Source organism: Nothobranchius furzeri, chromosome 14, assembly GCF_043380555.1.
Source record: "Nothobranchius furzeri strain GRZ-AD chromosome 14, NfurGRZ-RIMD1, whole genome shotgun sequence".
NCBI classification, from domain to species: Eukaryota; Metazoa; Chordata; class Actinopteri; order Cyprinodontiformes; family Nothobranchiidae; genus Nothobranchius; species Nothobranchius furzeri.
Window position 1 is genome coordinate 40,243,694 of NC_091754.1, and position 17,178 is coordinate 40,260,871.

General features: G+C 46.2%; 1 protein-coding gene across 5 annotated transcripts in view; it reads left to right on the forward strand.

Moving 5' to 3' along the window:
* bcar1 (BCAR1 scaffold protein, Cas family member) overlaps positions 1-17,178 on the forward strand; it is a 47,047-nt gene that overhangs the window by 8,102 nt on the left and 21,767 nt on the right. Inside the window, exons 1-2 of one of the 5 annotated variants that reach the window (XM_070544116.1) lie at positions 13,334-14,476; positions 14,955-15,827. The exons of 1 other annotated variant lie outside the window; for it this stretch is intronic. Coding sequence is in view for 2 of the 4 variants with exons in the window: in XM_015965667.3 (XP_015821153.1) it covers positions 1,720-1,767 (48 nt within the window). In the remaining 2 variants the exon portion in view is untranslated. Of the gene's footprint in view, positions 1-1,719; positions 1,768-13,331; positions 14,477-14,510; positions 15,828-17,178 lie in introns of those variants that run through there. 3 more of the 5 variants (XM_015965667.3, XM_015965669.3, XM_054747223.2) reach the window with 3 other exon arrangements.

Sequence of the window (17,178 nt, forward strand, 5' to 3'; positions counted from 1 at the left end):
AAGCTGGGAGCTGGTTCCACAAGAGAGGAGCCTGATAGCTAAAAGATCTGCCTCCCATCCTATTTTTAGATATTCTGTGAACCACCAGTAAACCTGCAGTCTTAAACAGGACACACAGTCACAGACGCATGACATTCTGTCTCAATCTGTCCCCCTGCTGATACTCTGCGCTTCAGGCTGAGTTTGTGTGTGCGCGCGCGTGTGTGTGCGTGTGGGGGGTCTTGTTCTGTGTTAAAACAAAGCGGTACAAGTGATAATGCTGCAGGATTTCATAGTTTTATCCTTCTCAGCAGCAGCACTGCAGGTGCTCTCCATGTCCAGCATGTGCATAAGCCAGGTCCTTAGTCAACTTAAAGTTGTGCACATTTTTCCGCTAAGTTTTCTTTCATAAATCCCAAAATTTGCGTGGAAAGTAGCTTACGCAGTTTTCCGACCCCGTTTTGTGCGTAAGCAAGCTTGATAAATGAGGCCCCAGACCTTTAAAAACGCATTGCTAACCTCCCTGAAGCAACTTGGCTGTGAAAGCAGGTCACTCCTCATGAAGAGGAAGGCATCAGCTGGCTTGAACCTTTGTGGCAGTAATAGACTGTTGTTCCTGTAGCCTACTGCTTAGATCCCTCCGACTTTACCCCAGTGACGGGCTGACGCATCTGATGACATCAGCAATGTTCCAGTGAATTCTTGCATCTCATCAACTTGAGTCAAACTGGTGACATTTTAGAGATCCGTGTTGTAACGATGTTAATCACCCTTCTGGCCTGAGCTCTAAAGTGAAGTGAAAGCTGTTGTTTATTGAGTTCTCCCTTCTGCTGTGTGATCTATGGCATTCCTTTCGTAGACGCTAAAAGTGCACGAGGTGATGGACTTATGCTCTGCATCATAGAGGGACGGAATGCTAATTACCCTACTTTACTTCCTAGCGTCTAAAAAAAGACAGCCGAGTCTAGAGACTCTCAGTATTGGGACGCCGTAGTGTGAAAAGCACAGCGGCCACACCCCTCTGTCCGAGCTTCCGTAACGAACTAACAGAGAAAATTTAACTTTAATAAATGTTTTTGGGCTGTAAAAGAACTATTTTCACCAACTGTTGTTGGTAAGCACTTTACATGTATTTCAACATAAGGTTTACATCTGGGTTGGAACAAACTGGGCAGGCATTTGCCTCATTTCCACACATTTCTGCCACTCCTTGGTGAAAGTCATGGTTTTTAATTAGCTCTGCATGGTTCACCATCAGTGGGTTTTTAGTGACTTGTGAATTTCTTATGCAATGACATGCAGGGTCGTGTCTCCATCACAGACAGAAGCAGTTTCTTTTCATGGATCCGAGTCAGATCCAAGATATTTTTACTTCTCTGATTGTGTCATTGTGTGTTTGGAGTCTTGCTTTGGAGCTGCTATAAATAGCAGCACATCATTTACTGTTGCTTGGAATAACGGTGCATTGTTGACACGCTGTGCTGATGTGGTGCTGATGATTAAAAGAAGATAATTCTGACTGGAAGAAGAGTGACTGTTATCGTTCCTGAGTGTGAAAACTGTTGGCCAATTCAAAAACAAACAACAAAAACCACGTTTTCATTTTTTGATCTGTTTTAGTTTTCACTTGAGTATGAAAGGAAGGATTCCTGAGCGGATTTGACTTCTTTCTGAACTGATGTGTGTGTTGTATGTTGTGTGATGTGTGTGTTGTATGTTGTGTGGTTTTCTGTTCTCCAGGTTTTCTGTAGAATGTTTGACTGCCTGCTCGGGTCTGCACAGGGCGAGGTAGGTGTTCCAGCATGTGCAACCAGCTCCTTTTCTAACCGTTTGTTAGATCTTGAAATGACAAGCAGAATCTGGCAGGCAGCAGATATTTGTGTAATTTTTAAATCTACGAACGACTGTGGCGACCTTTTAGATCTGCTGAATGTTAGTCTTAAAGTCACAGGTGAAACGCGTTTGAGTTTCTCTGATCTGCTTTGGGACAAAAACTCAGAGTTACCAGAATATGGTTTTTAAATGACAGGCTCTTCCGCACAGAGCTGGATTCTGGATGTTGGTCAGACTCTCGCTGCTGCTTAACACCATTCAGAGCTGCATGGAGTGGAGTTTCTGAGTTCTGTCTGTTGATCTCCGAGGTAGTACGTGTTGTTTTAGTGTGTAGCTCTAGCACAGTGCATGGCTTGTTCGTAGAATGGTGAGTAAAGTTAATCACTAACAACACCTTTTATTTACACTTTTAAAAACATAACAAATGCAAATAAATAATGACACCGGACCTACTCCACCATGTTGTGTGTGGGATTGTAAATATTAATATTCAAGCACACCGACTCCGCGTCACACATAGGTTCCTTTAGGGTGCTTGTTATATTCTAAAAGGGCAGCAGGTGTTGCAGACGTACGACAGCTGATGGTCAAAGTAGGTGAAGTGTTTCAGGAACTATATTTATTCCAGTAGTGTCGTTTTACTCCAGCATGCCTCTCGCTGTTCTCGTGCACATTCTGCAGAAAGATAAAAGCGAGGGTGTGAGACGTTCTACAGAGAACTCAGTTTGTTACAATAAATGTCTTGTTAGCACCGATAACCATATAGTATAACAAAGTGATGCATCTGATGCGACCTACTTATCATGGCCTTTAGGGTTCGTCTTGTCTTTCTCGTAACGATTATATTTGTTAAACGGGCAGTAGGAGAGATTTTTCTCAAACACATTTTTTACTGCATTTTTTCCAATCTGGCAAGCAACCAATTAATTGTTTTGTCAACAAATGAATGATGGGACTGACTTCTGAAACAGCAGTCCTTCTGTTCTTAATGACTGGATCCTGATCTGTCCTCTGACCGTCCCTCCCTCTCTTCACATGCACTTATGTTTATGTTTATTTATTTGGCGGATGCTTATATCCAAAGCGACTTACAATTTCCTCCTTGAACCGTCACCTTATCGTGGTGGAGGAGTTTGAGTGCCCTAATGATCCTAGGAGCTATGTTGTCTGGGGCACTTAGTGCCCCTGGTAGGGTCTCCCATGACAAATTGGTCTTAGGTGAAGGGTGAGACAAAGAACGGTTCGAAGGATCTTTCATGGCGGTTAAAACGAAGAGTCGGAGTACCCGGCCCGGAGGGTTACCGGGGTCCCACCCTGGAGCCAGGCCTGGGGTTGGGGCCCGTGAGCGAGCGCCTGGTGGCCGGGCTTTCGCCCATGGGGCCCGGCCGGGCCCAGCCCGAACCGGATACATGGGCTCGTCCAACTGTGGACCCACCACCCGCAGGAGGAACATGAAGGGTTCGGTGCAATGCGAATCGGGTGGCAGACCAAGGCGGGAGCCTTGGCGGTCCAATCCCCGGACAAGAAAACTAGTTTTTGGGACATGGAACGTCACCTCGCTGGCGGGGAAGGAGCCGGAGCTTGTGGCAGAGGTTGAGCGGTACCGGCTAGATATAGTCAGACTCACCTCGACACATTGCATTGGCTCTGGAACCCGAGACCTGGAGAGGGGTTGGACACTCTACTTTGCTGGAGTTGCTCCGGGTGAGAGGCGGAGGGCTGGGGTTGGCTTTTTGTTAGCCCCGAGACTCTCTGCCTGTGTGTTGGGGTTTACCCCGGGGGACAAGAGGGTAGCTTCCTTGCGCCTTCGGGTCGGGGAACGGGTCCTGACTGTTGTTTGTGCTTATGGGCCAAATATCAGTTCAGAGTACCCACCCTTTTTGGAGTCCCTGGGACGAGTGCTAGATAGTGCTCCATCAGGGGACTCCATTGTCCTGCTGGGGGACTTCAATGCTCACATGGGCAATGACAGCTTGACCTGGAGGGGTGTGATTGGGAGGAACGGCCCACCTAATCTGAACTCGAGCGGTGTTTTGTTATTGGACTTCTGTGCAAGCCGCAGTTTGGCCATAACGAACACCATGTTCGAACATAAGGATGCCCACCGGTACACTTGGTACCAGGGCAGCCTAGGTCACAGGTCGATGATAGATTTTGTAGTCATATCATCTGACCTGCGGCCGTATGTTTTGGACACCCGAGTGAAGAGGGGGCGGAGCTGTCAACTAATCACCACCTGGTGGTGAGTTGGATCAGATGGCAAGGGGACATGCCGCGTAGACCTGGCAGACCCAAACACATAGTGAGGGTCTGCTGGGAACGCCTGGCAGAAGAACCTGTCAAGACGGTCTTCAACTCCCACCTCCGGCAGAGCTTTGACCACGTCCCGAGAGCAGTGGGGGACATTGAGTCCAAGTGGGCCTTGTTCCACTCTGCGATTGTCGAGGCGGCTGTTGCTAGCTGTGGTCGTAAGGTGGCCGGTGCCAGTCGTGGTGGAAACCCCCCGTACCCGCTGGTGGACACCAGAGGTTCGGGGAGCCGTCAGGCTGAAGAAGGAGGCCTACAGGAAGTGGCTGGTCTGTGGGTCTCCGGAGGCAGCAGACAGGTACCGGATAGCCAAGCGGGGTGCAGCAGTGGCAGTTGCCAAGGCAAAATCTCGGACGTGGGAGGAGTTTGGTGAGGCCATGGAGAAAGACTATCGATCGGCTCCAAAGAGGTTCTGGCAAACTGTCCGGCGCCTCAGGAGAGGAAGGCAGCAACTCGCTCACACTGTTTACAGTGGGGATGGGGAGCTGCTGACGTCAACTGAGGCTATAGTCGGACGGTGGAAGGAATACTTTGAGGAGCTCCTCAATCCCACCAATGCGCATTCCGAGGAGGAACCAGAGCTGGGAGGCCTGGGGATGGACTGTCCGATCTCGGGGGCAGAAGTTGCTGAGGTAGTCAAACAACTACACAGCGGCGGAGCCCCGGGGGCGGATGAGGTTCGTCCTGGGTATCTCAAGGCTATGGATGTTGTAGGGCTGTCATGGTTTACACGTCTCTACAACATTGCGTGGTCATCGGGGGCAGTTCCTAGGGAGTGGCAGACCGGGGTGGTGGTCCCCATCTTTAAGAAGGGTGACCTGAGGGTGTGTTCCAACTATAGGGGGATCACACTCCTCAGCCTCCCTGGAAAGGTCTACGCCAAGGTAATGGAGAGGAGGGTCCGATCGATAGTTGAATCTCAGATAGAGGAGGAGCAATGTGGTTTTCGTCCTGGCCGTGGAACTGTGGACCAGCTCTATACCCTTGCAAGGGTGATGGAGGGGGCATGGGAGTTTGCACAACCAATCCACATTTGCTTTGTGGATTTGGAGAAGGCTTATGACCGTGTCCCCAGGGGCACCCTGTGGGGGACGCTCCAGGAGTATGGGGTGGGTGGCATTCTGTTAAGGGCTATTCAGTCCCTTTACCAGAGGAGCGTGAGTTTGGTCCGCATAGCCGGTAGTAAGTCGGACCTGTTCCCAGTGAGGGTTGGACTCCGCCAGGGCTGCCCTTTGTCACCGGTTCTGTTCATCACTTTTATGGACAGAATTTCTAGACGCAGCCGTGGTGTGGAGTGTGTCGAGTTTGGTGGCAGGAGAATCTCGTCTCTGCTTTTTGCGGATGATGTGGTCCTCCTAGCTTCATCCAGCTCTGACCTTCAGCTCTTGCTGGGTAGGTTCGCGGCCGAATGTGAAGCGGCTGGGATGAGGATCAGCACCTCCAAATCTGAGACCATGGTTCTCGACCGGAAAAGGGTGGCTTGCCACCTCCGGGTCGGGGGAGAGGTCCTACCTCAAGTGGAGGAGTTTAAGTATCTCGGGGTCTTGTTCACGAGTGAGGGTAGGAGGGATCGGGAGATCGACAGGCGGATTGGTTCGGCGTCTGCAGTGATGCGGACGCTGAGCCGATCTGTCGTGGGGAAGAGGGAGCTGAGCCAGAAAGCCAGGCTCTCGATTTACCGGTCGATCTACGTCCCAATCCTCACCTATGGTCATGAGCTTTGGGTAATGACCTAAAGAACGAGATCGCGGATACAAGCGGCCGAAATGAGTTTCCTCCGTAGGGTGGCCGGGCTCAGCCTTAGAGATAGGGTGAGGAGCTCGGACATTCGGGAGGGACTCGGAGTAGAACCGCTGCTCCTCCGGATCGAAAGGAGCCAGTTGAGGTGGTTTGGGCATCTGGTCAGGATGCCTCCTGGACGCCTCCCCGGGGAGGTGTTTCGGGCATGTCCTGCTGGCAGAAGGCCCCCGGGTCGACCCAGGACACGTTGGAGAGGTTACATCTCCAATCTGGTCCGGGAACGCCTTGGGGTCCTGCCGGAGGAGCTGGTGGACAAGGCCGTGGAGAGGACGGCCTGGAGCTCCCTAATTGGGATGCTGCCCCCGCGACCCGGACCCGGATAAGCGGAGGAAGACGAAGACGACGAAGACGAAGACTTACAATTTATAACCTTTACACTTCTGGGGGGGGGGGGGGGGGGGGGGGGGTTCTGTTTTGCCTTGGCCCCCCAAAATGCCCTGAAACGGCCCTGGGTGTGTGACTGAGTTTTGAAGGTGATCTGAATTGTATCAGATGTATAAACATGACATGTGTATAACTTATTGTTTTATACAGGTAAAAACGTGTAGTGGAGATAAATCTACCTACATTTTACTTTGTTTTCTTGTTTTTATTGAACTATTTCCTGTCCTGTCTGTCTCTCATCTTCCTGCATCTCCTCTAAACTCTCCAGAAAAACTGCTGCCTGGATTCTTACTTTTTCACCTCATCAGTTACTTTTGAGCAGATCAAAGGAATCTCCTGGCCGTAAAGTGGAGAGCGCGTTTCGATGCTGCGTCAGTGAGGTGAAATCACCGCAGCACAGGTGATCGGAGCTCATCAGGAACGATTAAAAGACAGAGTACCAGAGGATATGAACAGATATGAACGATCATGTGTTAATAATAATGTTTTGTTGCGCCACCTTGAGAATTAATCATGCGCCGGACGCAGCGGGCGCACCAACGATCAACGCTCTGCGTCATCTCCACTCAACAGAATCCTGCTACGCTGAGAGTCCATAAATATTGTAATATAGGCAGAAACTGGATCTTTCCCTGAAAGATATCTAGTCCCATAACTCGATCCCTGCTCCTGGATGAAAAACCGGACATTTTGATCCATGTAGGAACCCCCCCCCCCCGACGGCCTGGGCAGAGAGTGAAAAGTGGACATGTTCGGGGGAAAGAGGACGTTTGCTCACTCTAGTTATATTTCATAAGTATATTTTCAATATAGATGTATATCGAGCCTTTTACTTTTTAAATTGTGTATTATGTCAGTTGGATTCAATATGTAATAGAGTTACTACCTGCTAGCCACCAAGCTCCAACTACTAAGCAACTAACCAACCATAGCTAACAGCTTTGGATCTAAAAAAAATTTTAGATATCAGCCCAATAGCTACTGTTAGTTGACCTATATTTAAACTGGAAATTTGCCTGCAAAGTAGCTGTTGATCCGCCATCCTTTTTGAAAATACTGTGCTGTATTCTGGTAAATCTTTGACTGAGAGAAGGCAACAAAGTATCTCGCATGTATCCTTGGTCAGCTAGCTAAGCGGCTAACAAACGAAGAACAGACGCCTTCGTAACACATGAACATTGGAAAGCCTTTGCAGTTACTGATGACGTATCTCCTAGGTGGACGGGGCGGGACCAATGCATCAAGGTTCCTTAACATTGAGAAACACTCATTATGTAACTCTTCCTACTTTGTAGAGATGTGGTTTTCTTTTCAAATAGTTAAGCATTTTATCCAATGTGCCTCTGCTGCTTTTTGTAAAAGCATTGCTTTGTTGTTTTACTTTGTTCTGTCACGTTATCCTGTAAGGCGTTCCTGTTTTGGTTCTTGCTTTCATCGTTCTGTCTGCAGTTCATATCTCCAAATAACTCAAATACATTGATTAAAAAGAGTCCTTGGTGTGGAGCTTATTGATTCCATGCTTTGTTTAAGCCACACATCTGTGAAGTGCTCTGTGGTTGACATGTTTCACACAGACTGTTATTACTGTGGCATTTTATCTTCCTTAGCTGTAGCACTTCATCACCAGATGGAATGAAGTAAAGTTTAAAATAATTTTAAATCATGTTTTCGTCTCGGCAGCACAATGATTTGTTTGTTTCTTCTTTTGTTCTTAGAGTTCGTGTCGCTTCAGAGTTGTATTTGGGTTGTACACATCCTGATTCCTGCTTCTCTGAGTTCACATGACGATGGTGTAAATGTTGACAGTTTTTGACACACTGTTCCAGTATGGGTACTAAGCATCTGTTTAAGCCTGGTGTATTTACAATTTAAAAATTTAAAGTGACAGTGTTTTTTTTTTATTATTATTTTTTTCTTCTTCTTCCTTCTTTATTGAGCATGTAAATCAATAGACAAATTAAAGTATTCCAAAAGTATTCAAAAAGAAACCCATACATATGCATATCTATATATATATATATATATATATATATATATATATATATATATATATATATATATATATATATATATATATATATATATATATGTATGTATGTATGTATGTGGAACATGTTCAATAGGAAGGGAAAGAAGCTCTGGCAGCTTAGATAATCCCCCCAATCAAATTTCAAGAAAGATAAAACAAAACAAAAAAATATTTTTCCTACACTGAGTGTCATAGCCATTTTCTTATAACATGTTTTATCCTCAATCACACAAACAAAATTTACATTTTTTAATGTTTACCCCCCCCCCCCCCCCCCCCGCACCCCCTTTCCAATATTCACAGCTCCCAGTTCACCAACAATAGACAATTACAAACAAATGCAACACCCTTACAACTTTTCCTCCCCCATGTAATTAATTTGTATAATTCTTTTATACTTCTCTTTAAACTTATGCAATGAGGGACTTTGCTTTAGATCCTCACTTAGCTTATTCCAAACTCTTACACCCGTAACAGAAATACAAAATGACTTTAATATTGTTCTAAAATATGCATGCCTAAAGTTAAGTCTGAAATTATATGGGTTATCTGGTTTTATAAATAGCATTAATAATTTGTTTGGTAATAATTTCTTATGCACTTAATACATGAAGTATCTGTTATTTTATTAACATTTAAACAATTCTAATGTAAATGTACCCACGTTAGCTAGAGGCTAATATTCAGTGCCTGTCTCTTTGCCTGAAAAGTACAAAAATAAACTCAGTTTAAAAGTTAGAATACATATAATACAGACAGTGAACATCTTAAAGAGCAAGTTCACTGAGAAACTCTTATTTATTATCCTGGCATGCCATCCTGTATGCGTGAATACTTAGTCTGGCCATGACTTCAGTGACCAGACGTCACTTTTGTCTTTACACCTGTAAATTGAGACTCATGTCCCACAATATTGACAGTCTTCCAAGTTTCAATCTTGCATAAACTGTCAGCGAGCGCAGAGGACAGATGATCGTGGTGGAGAAAATGCTGTCAGAATAAAGACTCTTGGGTTAAAAGTGTTCTGAGAGACTCTGATCGTCTTTGTTGTTTCTCAGAGTCATTTTATCATGTCATGGTGCAGAGACCGATATGAAACGCTGCAGAAAATGTTGGTCAAAAGCAGGTTTAGACAAGGTGCTGAGGTTGTTGTTTCAGATACGAACAAGCTAAACCCTTTGAAGCATATAAAAAATAATGAGACAATGAAATTGAAGCCTTTATTACATTTTCTCAAAATTTTGAGGAAAAATAACTCTTAAGGATCTCTGTTAGTAGATGAGATCTGAATTTTTTCAGAGATTAAAGTTTTTTTCTTTCCCCTAAAAATCTACTAGAAGAGATTTGTCATCATTAAAAATAAAATGACAATTTTTTTTAATCAAGAAGAAAAAAATACAAATAATTATGGATATTTTTTCTATCTACAAATGTTACAGGTACTTTTATCCCGGTTTAACACTGGAATCATAAGGAAATCACATTGTTATTGCTGTTTGATGCCATGTTTGATGTTGTTCCTCTCCACTGCCAACATGCTGACTAAAGCTGAAGGAGTCTATGAGGCTGGAGAAGCTCATGGCAAAGTGGTCTGAGGCCATTGTTGCCAACTCCCCTCACAGAAATTAGCTGAAGTTGACCCAGAAAGTCACCCAGCCGTCGCCAGATGATGTTACGTGCTAATTTGCATATCAATTATGTCATCATGCCACATTGGCATTCATGTTCCCCTCAACATAAATACACATACATAAAGTTGTCCATATGTGCTCATGGCACAAGCATACCTTAGGCCGCAGTTTGATGATCGACTTTGTTGTTGTTTTCATCTGACCTGCGGCCGCATGTCTTGGACACTCGGATGAAGAGAGGGGCGGAGCTGTCAACTGACTACCTGGTTGTGAGTTGGCTCCGATGGTGGGGGAGGATGCCGGTCAGACCAGGCAGGCCCAAACATATCGTGAGGGTCTGCTGGGAATGTCTAGCAGAGTCTCCTGTCAGAAGGAGCTTCAATTCCTACCTCCGACAGAACTTCCAAAATGTTCCGGGAGAGGCGGGGGATATTGAGTCCGAATGGACTGTTACGTGTCTTCATTGTTGAGGCGGCAGACCAGAGATGTGGGGGTACTCCAGGAGTATGGGGTACCAGGCCCTCTGATACAGGCTGTTAGGTCCCTGTATGACCGGTGTCAGAGCTTGGTCCGCATTGTCGCCAGTAAGTCAGGCTCGTTTCCAAAGAGAGTTGGACTCCACCAAGGTTGCCCTTTGTCACCGATTCTGTTCATAACCTTTATGGAAGGTTAAGGTGTGGAGGGCATCCGTTTGGTGGCCTGAGGATCAGGTCTCCGCTTTTTGCAGATGATGTGGTCCTGTTGGCTTCATCAGAACGTGATCTTCAGCTTTCGCTGGAGCAGTTCGCAGCCGAGTGTGAAGCAGCTGGGATGAGTATCAGCTCCTCTAAATCTGAGATCATGGTCTTGATTCGGAAAAGGGTAGAATACCTTCTCCGGGTCAGGGATGAGGTCCTGCCCCAAGTGGAGGAGTTTAAGTATCTCGGGGTCTTGTTCATGAGTGAGGGAAAACTGGAGCGTGAGAACGATAAGCGGATTGGTGCTGCATCTGCAGTGATTTGGGTATTGTACCGGTCTGTCGTGGTGAAGAGAGAGCTGAGTCAGAAGGCGAAGCTCTCGATTTACCGGTTGATCTACGTTCCTACCCTCACCTATGGTCATGAGCTTTGGGTAGTGACTGAAAGAACAAGATCGCGTATACAAGCCGCTGAAATGAGTTTTCTCCGCAGAGTGGCTGAGCTCTCCCTTAGAGATAGGGTGACAAGCTTGGTCATCTGGGAGGGGCTCGGAGTAGATTCACTGCTCCTTCACATCCACAGGAGCCAGTTGAGGTGGCTCGGGCATCTGATCAGGATGTCTCCTGTACGCCTCCCTGGTGAGGTTTTCCAGGCACGTCCCACCGGGAGCAGGCTTAAAGGTATTATATATATATATATATATATATATATATATATATATATATATATATATATATATATATATATATATATATATATATATATATATAAGAGAGAGAGGGGGAGAGAGAGATGGCAACACTGTCTGAGGAATCATCAATGTAAATGTAGAAATCACCAACTTTTACTAGTCTGGACAGCTTCACAGTGGAGGATAAAAAGTCACCAAACTGCTGAAGGAAATAACTGTTTGGACCAGGTGGACGATATACCACAGCACAGTAAAACAAGTCCTTATGCCCGACTTTAATCAACTGCAGTTCTAAGGAAGCAAAGCGACCAGAGGTTATAGAGCTACATGGAAGATGGTCTCTAAAGACAATCGCTAGGCCTCCACCTCGACCAGAACCCCCAGGGCTGGAAGAAGGGTGTTCTCTTTTTTTCTGCATTTTTTCCTGTGTCCCTTTCATCAGTGTTAGATGTGTTACCACTGCTGGACAAGTCAGTGTTGTTACTGATGAAAAAGGGAATTTCCCAGGGGAACCTTTCCCGAGGGATCAATAAAGTTAATCGGATTCTGTAGGAATGACCACTCGGGCAAAGTTCAGTCAGACCCGAATAATCTGAATCTGGATTCTCTAGTAGCCATTTTTAAATACTGCATTTGAGGGAATGAGTTTGAAGGTTGTCCTCTTTTGGCTGTTTACAGCCGACATATTGTAAAAGAAATTAAGATAATAATTTTTATTACAGATTAAAAACATCAATGTTGTATCAGAGATGGTCATGTGCCTCAAACACCATGAAGATGTAATTAATAAGACTTTGACTCTAGACTCAAGTCAGTGCCCAGTGTCTCTGACTATTGCTGTGGAGAAGGGAGAAGAAATTCCATATTTAAGGAGATTACAGCTGATTGTCTGTTAAAAACTCAAAATTGTTTTTGGGGCAAAAACAAAAGGCAAGAAAGGGAAAGACTATGACTTTAATATCCTAGCAAGTGAAATGACACTCCTACCCAGCTGCACAGATAGGGTGGGGGAAGGGGGGGATCTGTCCCCCCCAGATTCAGATCGACCCCGATCCGTCCCCCGCACTAAGGCCAGAAAGAAAACAAAATCGGAGGTTACACGCTTGAAGCTCCTTTTTCCAATTGCATTGAATGCAGCATGACATAAACAAACACCAACTCCAGAGGTGCCAAGTGGTTGCTGCTAGGACGCAGGATGAAGCAAAAAAGACAAGCAACGATTACTGCGTATTTAAAAAAGACCATCAGTGTAAGGCGGGACCGATCTGTCTGTTTATGCATGTTGGTTCTAGTTTCAGTACGTTGTTGTCAGTGTTGGGACTTACTCGTTATGATAAATGATCCGCACTTGTATAGCGCCTCTCAGAGTAAGGTGCCTATCACCAGCGGTCAACGGGCAATCAGGCAGGGTACACCCTGGACAGAGAGCCAGTACATCGCATGGCAACACATAATCATAAATAAAGTAAAATATAAAATTTAAAAAGAGACATATATTTATATATAAATAAAAACTTTCCAAATATAATGAAAAATTCTAAATAACGTAAAAATACGAAGGAACATATGTTGGTCAGGCTGAAAAGTTTGGGAACTACTGCTCTAAGTGATAAGTGAATTTTGTTTCTTATTATATTTTATGTGCAGTTTTTTAGGGCTTTTATGTTTTCTGTAAAGATTGGTATGCTGAAAATCATTTAATGTTTTGCATAAAGCATGAGGTTTTGGTTAGTAATCGATTGGGAGAATAACAAATGACTGATTTGGATAGTGTTGATCAGGCAGAGCTTTGTTGCATAATGGCTTCAAACACGTATATAATAGTTAGTTTTTACGTAAACCATTGGATGAAATTACACAAACTGACTGAGCTCTAGTTAAGGCGCTTGCAATAGTTTGTGTATGTGTTTGTGCGTGCGTGTGTGTGTGTGTGTTTGGGGGAGGGTACATTGGAACCCCCCAGTTTGAAAATCCTATCTGCGCCCCTGCTCCTACCCAGGCCCAACATTCCAATTGGTCTCGACCTGCAAGGACTTCTCATTCGTGTGTGTGTTATTTCCATCAGTCTGTGTGTGGCAGTGTTGTGCCACTTGTAGGTCAGTCAGACAGATGCAGTTGTTGTCAGAGAGGCCACTCAGTGCCCAGGTCATGGAGGATAAAGGTTTTCCTGTGTGTGTGTGTGTGTGTGTGTGTGTGTGTGTGTGTGTGTGTGTGTGTGTGTGTGTGTGTGTGTGTGTGTGTGTGTGTGTGTGTGTGCGCGTACTCTTTTGGATAGCTGGCATTAGGGCTGTGGAACTTGACACAATAGACCTATTGTTAAGACCAGGCGGAGGCAGTGATGTTTGGAAAGTGCACACATCCAATAGATGGATGAACCAGATCTTCTCCGCTGTTCCTGAACTTTTAACCTGGGTTCATCATCCTGATGAGTTTGAGAACACTGATCGAGGTCATCTCAGTTGAACCAGGATTTGGAGACAACAATAGTGAGAGAAGGGAAGTAGGAAAGCACGCCCGGACTTTGTGGAATTTTAAACAACATTGGGAACAGAATAATGCCCTCCTTCTACTAAACAAATCCCAACATGTTTTTAGTGTTTAACATTTATTTTTATGCATAGTGCAGACCCTGCACCGATCCTGAGAAGCTGTGTTTTGCAGCACACAGAGACACAACCAGACTAAAGCAACAGAAACACACACGGACAGCAGCTAACGCTACTTTGTCAACTTACAAGAAGTGAATCATGAATGAGGGAGGGAGAGACTGGCCAGAGTGCAGAGGGATCCAGCAGGAGGTGACGTCACAAGTCACACACTCCTCCCTCTTTTCCTCCTAGAGGGTGGGAGCGATCTGGGAAGAAAGACGGGACAGAAGGGTGGTGGTAAATGGGCCACGCAGCAGACTCTTTCTTGTTGATCAGGAAGTGGGAGAATATGTCAGGATCTGGTTGAAAACTGACAATAAGGCAGAAGCAGATACAGGAAAGAGGAAGCTGGACACAGAGCGGAGTGAGGAGGAGCGATTAGGGAGATTGGGGGATATTTTCCTTCAGAAGGACCCAGGAGTTTCAGGAACCAAGCTAACCCTGTCTCAGTGTCACGGCGTCCACTTCACCGCTGCGGGGACAAGATGAACTATCTGGTGAGTAGGACTGTCTTTGTTGGAGGACAACCAGCTCCTCTTCCTCTGTTGCTACTTCTGTTTCCTCTGAGTGTTTTAGCAGGACCTGTTAGACCCTCCCTGGGGGGGTTGCTAAGGGGGAGGAGAGAAACTGGTGTTAACATTTTTTCTGCTGGATTCCTACCTTTTGTTGGTGCTCTACAGTGTGTGTGTGTGTGTGTGTGTGTGTGTGCGGCCTGAGAAAATTTAGCCTTCCTGTAAAGGAATGTGAAGGAATGAAGAGTTAGAGCGGGTTAAAGACTCGTCATGTTCTGCAGCCTGACTTTGAGGGCAGCGGAAAACGAAACTGTGCCGCTACAACACACAGAGATGATCCAGAAACCACAGATATGGATCTGTTAGAACAGTTCCCTCAGAGCTCAGCCAGTGGTTGTCATCTAGTATGTTTTTTTCCTTTCTGCTTGTTCGGATCATCTAACCTGATCCTCGGGGACATTAGAGTATCAGGAAGACTCCAGGCTCTAGAGACGGAGAGAATAAAGAAAAACCATAACAGGGTAGCTTCCTGTTGACTCAGGAAGGTGGTGAGCAACGATGTTTGTCAAGGACAGAAGGAGGAGATCAGAGACGGTTTCTGAAACTGAAAAGTCTGAAGCCCCCTTCAGACAGGCCATGAAAAACGGGAATGTTCAGGACTCTGTCCGTATGACCTTTGTGTCTGAATACAAACATCCAGATAACCTTTTCTGTAATTAAACCGGACGAAGCCCCTAGTAACAGGACCGGACTTGTTACGGACAGGGTGGCTGCTTCAGACTGGTGAGGTCCAGTTCCGGACAGGGAGGAGGGGACCGGGGGACGCTGAGCGCACCTAAATTACGTATACATCATGTGACCGGAAAGTTATATCACGTGATGTCCCTCCTGAGCGCAAAAACCCAACAGAAAGAAGGTGAACATCTTCTGCAGAGCATCTCCAACATGTCTAACAACTGGACAGATTCCGAGATTCGCGACCTACTCACGGTGAGGGGAGACTCTGTCACCTACGACCGCCTCACAACACAGTTGCGTGAACTCGGAACGCACCGAAGCAAACAGCAGGCCATATCGAAGCTTACGTCATTAAAGCGTCGATACCACGAGGTATGTGACCACAACAGGAAAAGTGGCAACGACAGGATGGAATGGAGCTACTTCGAGTTGTGTGAAGCTGTATGGGGTGCTCAAGAAACCACAAACCCTGCAGTGGTGTGTGGAAGCATGGCGGCTTCCAACCGACCAGAGGACTTCCCCGAGGCCAGCTGCAGCTATCGTGAGAGGGCCCAAGAAGACGCCATGGACGGCAGCGAGAACCACAGGCCCCAAGCAGGTAAATATTCACGTTAGCTAGCAGATGCTGTTGTAAGACTGGGTGTGCAGATGTACAGTTTGTAGCTATAAAAACATTAATTGCGGACAACTAAGACCTAAGCAGCAGGCTTTTAACTTCTGGTATCTAAAGCTGGTATCTAAACTGCTCCTACTGAGCACGTGATGAGAAAAGCGCTGGGTGACTTTTTTGAATTACGTGCACATTGGGGGTTAGAGTTATTGGAAATCTCACCAAAAATTCAGTTATAGGAGGACACAGATTGTGTCCCATTTTGAACATATATTTTGTTACTATATCTGCGTTGAGTTTAATTGTTCGTCTTTTTGGTAAACCTGTATTGCACCAAATTCAGATAATCACCCCACTGCACAAAATACCTTGAAACACTAAAGCATATATGCAACACTAATGTCTGTCTTTTTCAATAGGGCCATCATATAGCGCCCCAACGCAGCCGGCATGCAGCGCCACAACGCAACCGGCATGCAGCGCCCCAACGCAGCCAGCATATAACACCCCAACGCAGCCAGCGTATAGCGTCCCAACGCAGCCGGCATGCAGCGCCACAACGCAACCGGCATGCAGCGCCCCAACGCAGCCAGCATATAGCGCCCCAATGCAGCCGGCATGCAGCGCCCTAACGCAGCCAGCATATAGCGCCCCAACGCAGCCGGCATGCAGCGCCCCAACGCAGCCAGCATATAGCGCCCCAACACAGCCGGCATGCAGCGCCCCAACGCAGCCAGCATATAGCACCCCAACGCAGCCGGCATGCAGCGCCCCAACGCAGCCAGCATGCAGCGCCCCAACGCAGCCGGCATGCAGCGCCCCAACGCAGCCGGCATGCAGCAATCCAAGGCAAAAAAAGAGGAAGAGAGACAAGTCTTAGAATGGATGGACGAGAGAAGCCATCAGCGTGACCAGGAATTGATGCAGGAGCAGAGGGAGTTTGTAGAGCATTATCTGCGTGAAAACTTGGCATTGAGGCGGCAAGAAGCAGCTGCATTCCAAGATGTGACCTCTTTGATGCGTGAACTTGTGAACAGGTTCAATCGGCCGCAGCACGAATGGATGCCGGGCCTAAACTACCACCATTTGTAGTCCATCGCCTGGGAAGTTGTCCCTTCACCTTCCATATTGTCTGCTGTGTTTTAGGGTGCCCCCTTAATCCAGTTCAAATGAGAGAGACAGACTCTGGCTGAAGTAACATGCTGACCTGCAGAGCTCCATCAGTGCAGACTGCTGCACCCCACGTACTCCATCTGGAGACCAATTTCTAGTTTTTTTTTTTACACTTTTTTTTTTTACTATTGCTATTTGTACAATGCTTGAATACTGAGCCTTTAAT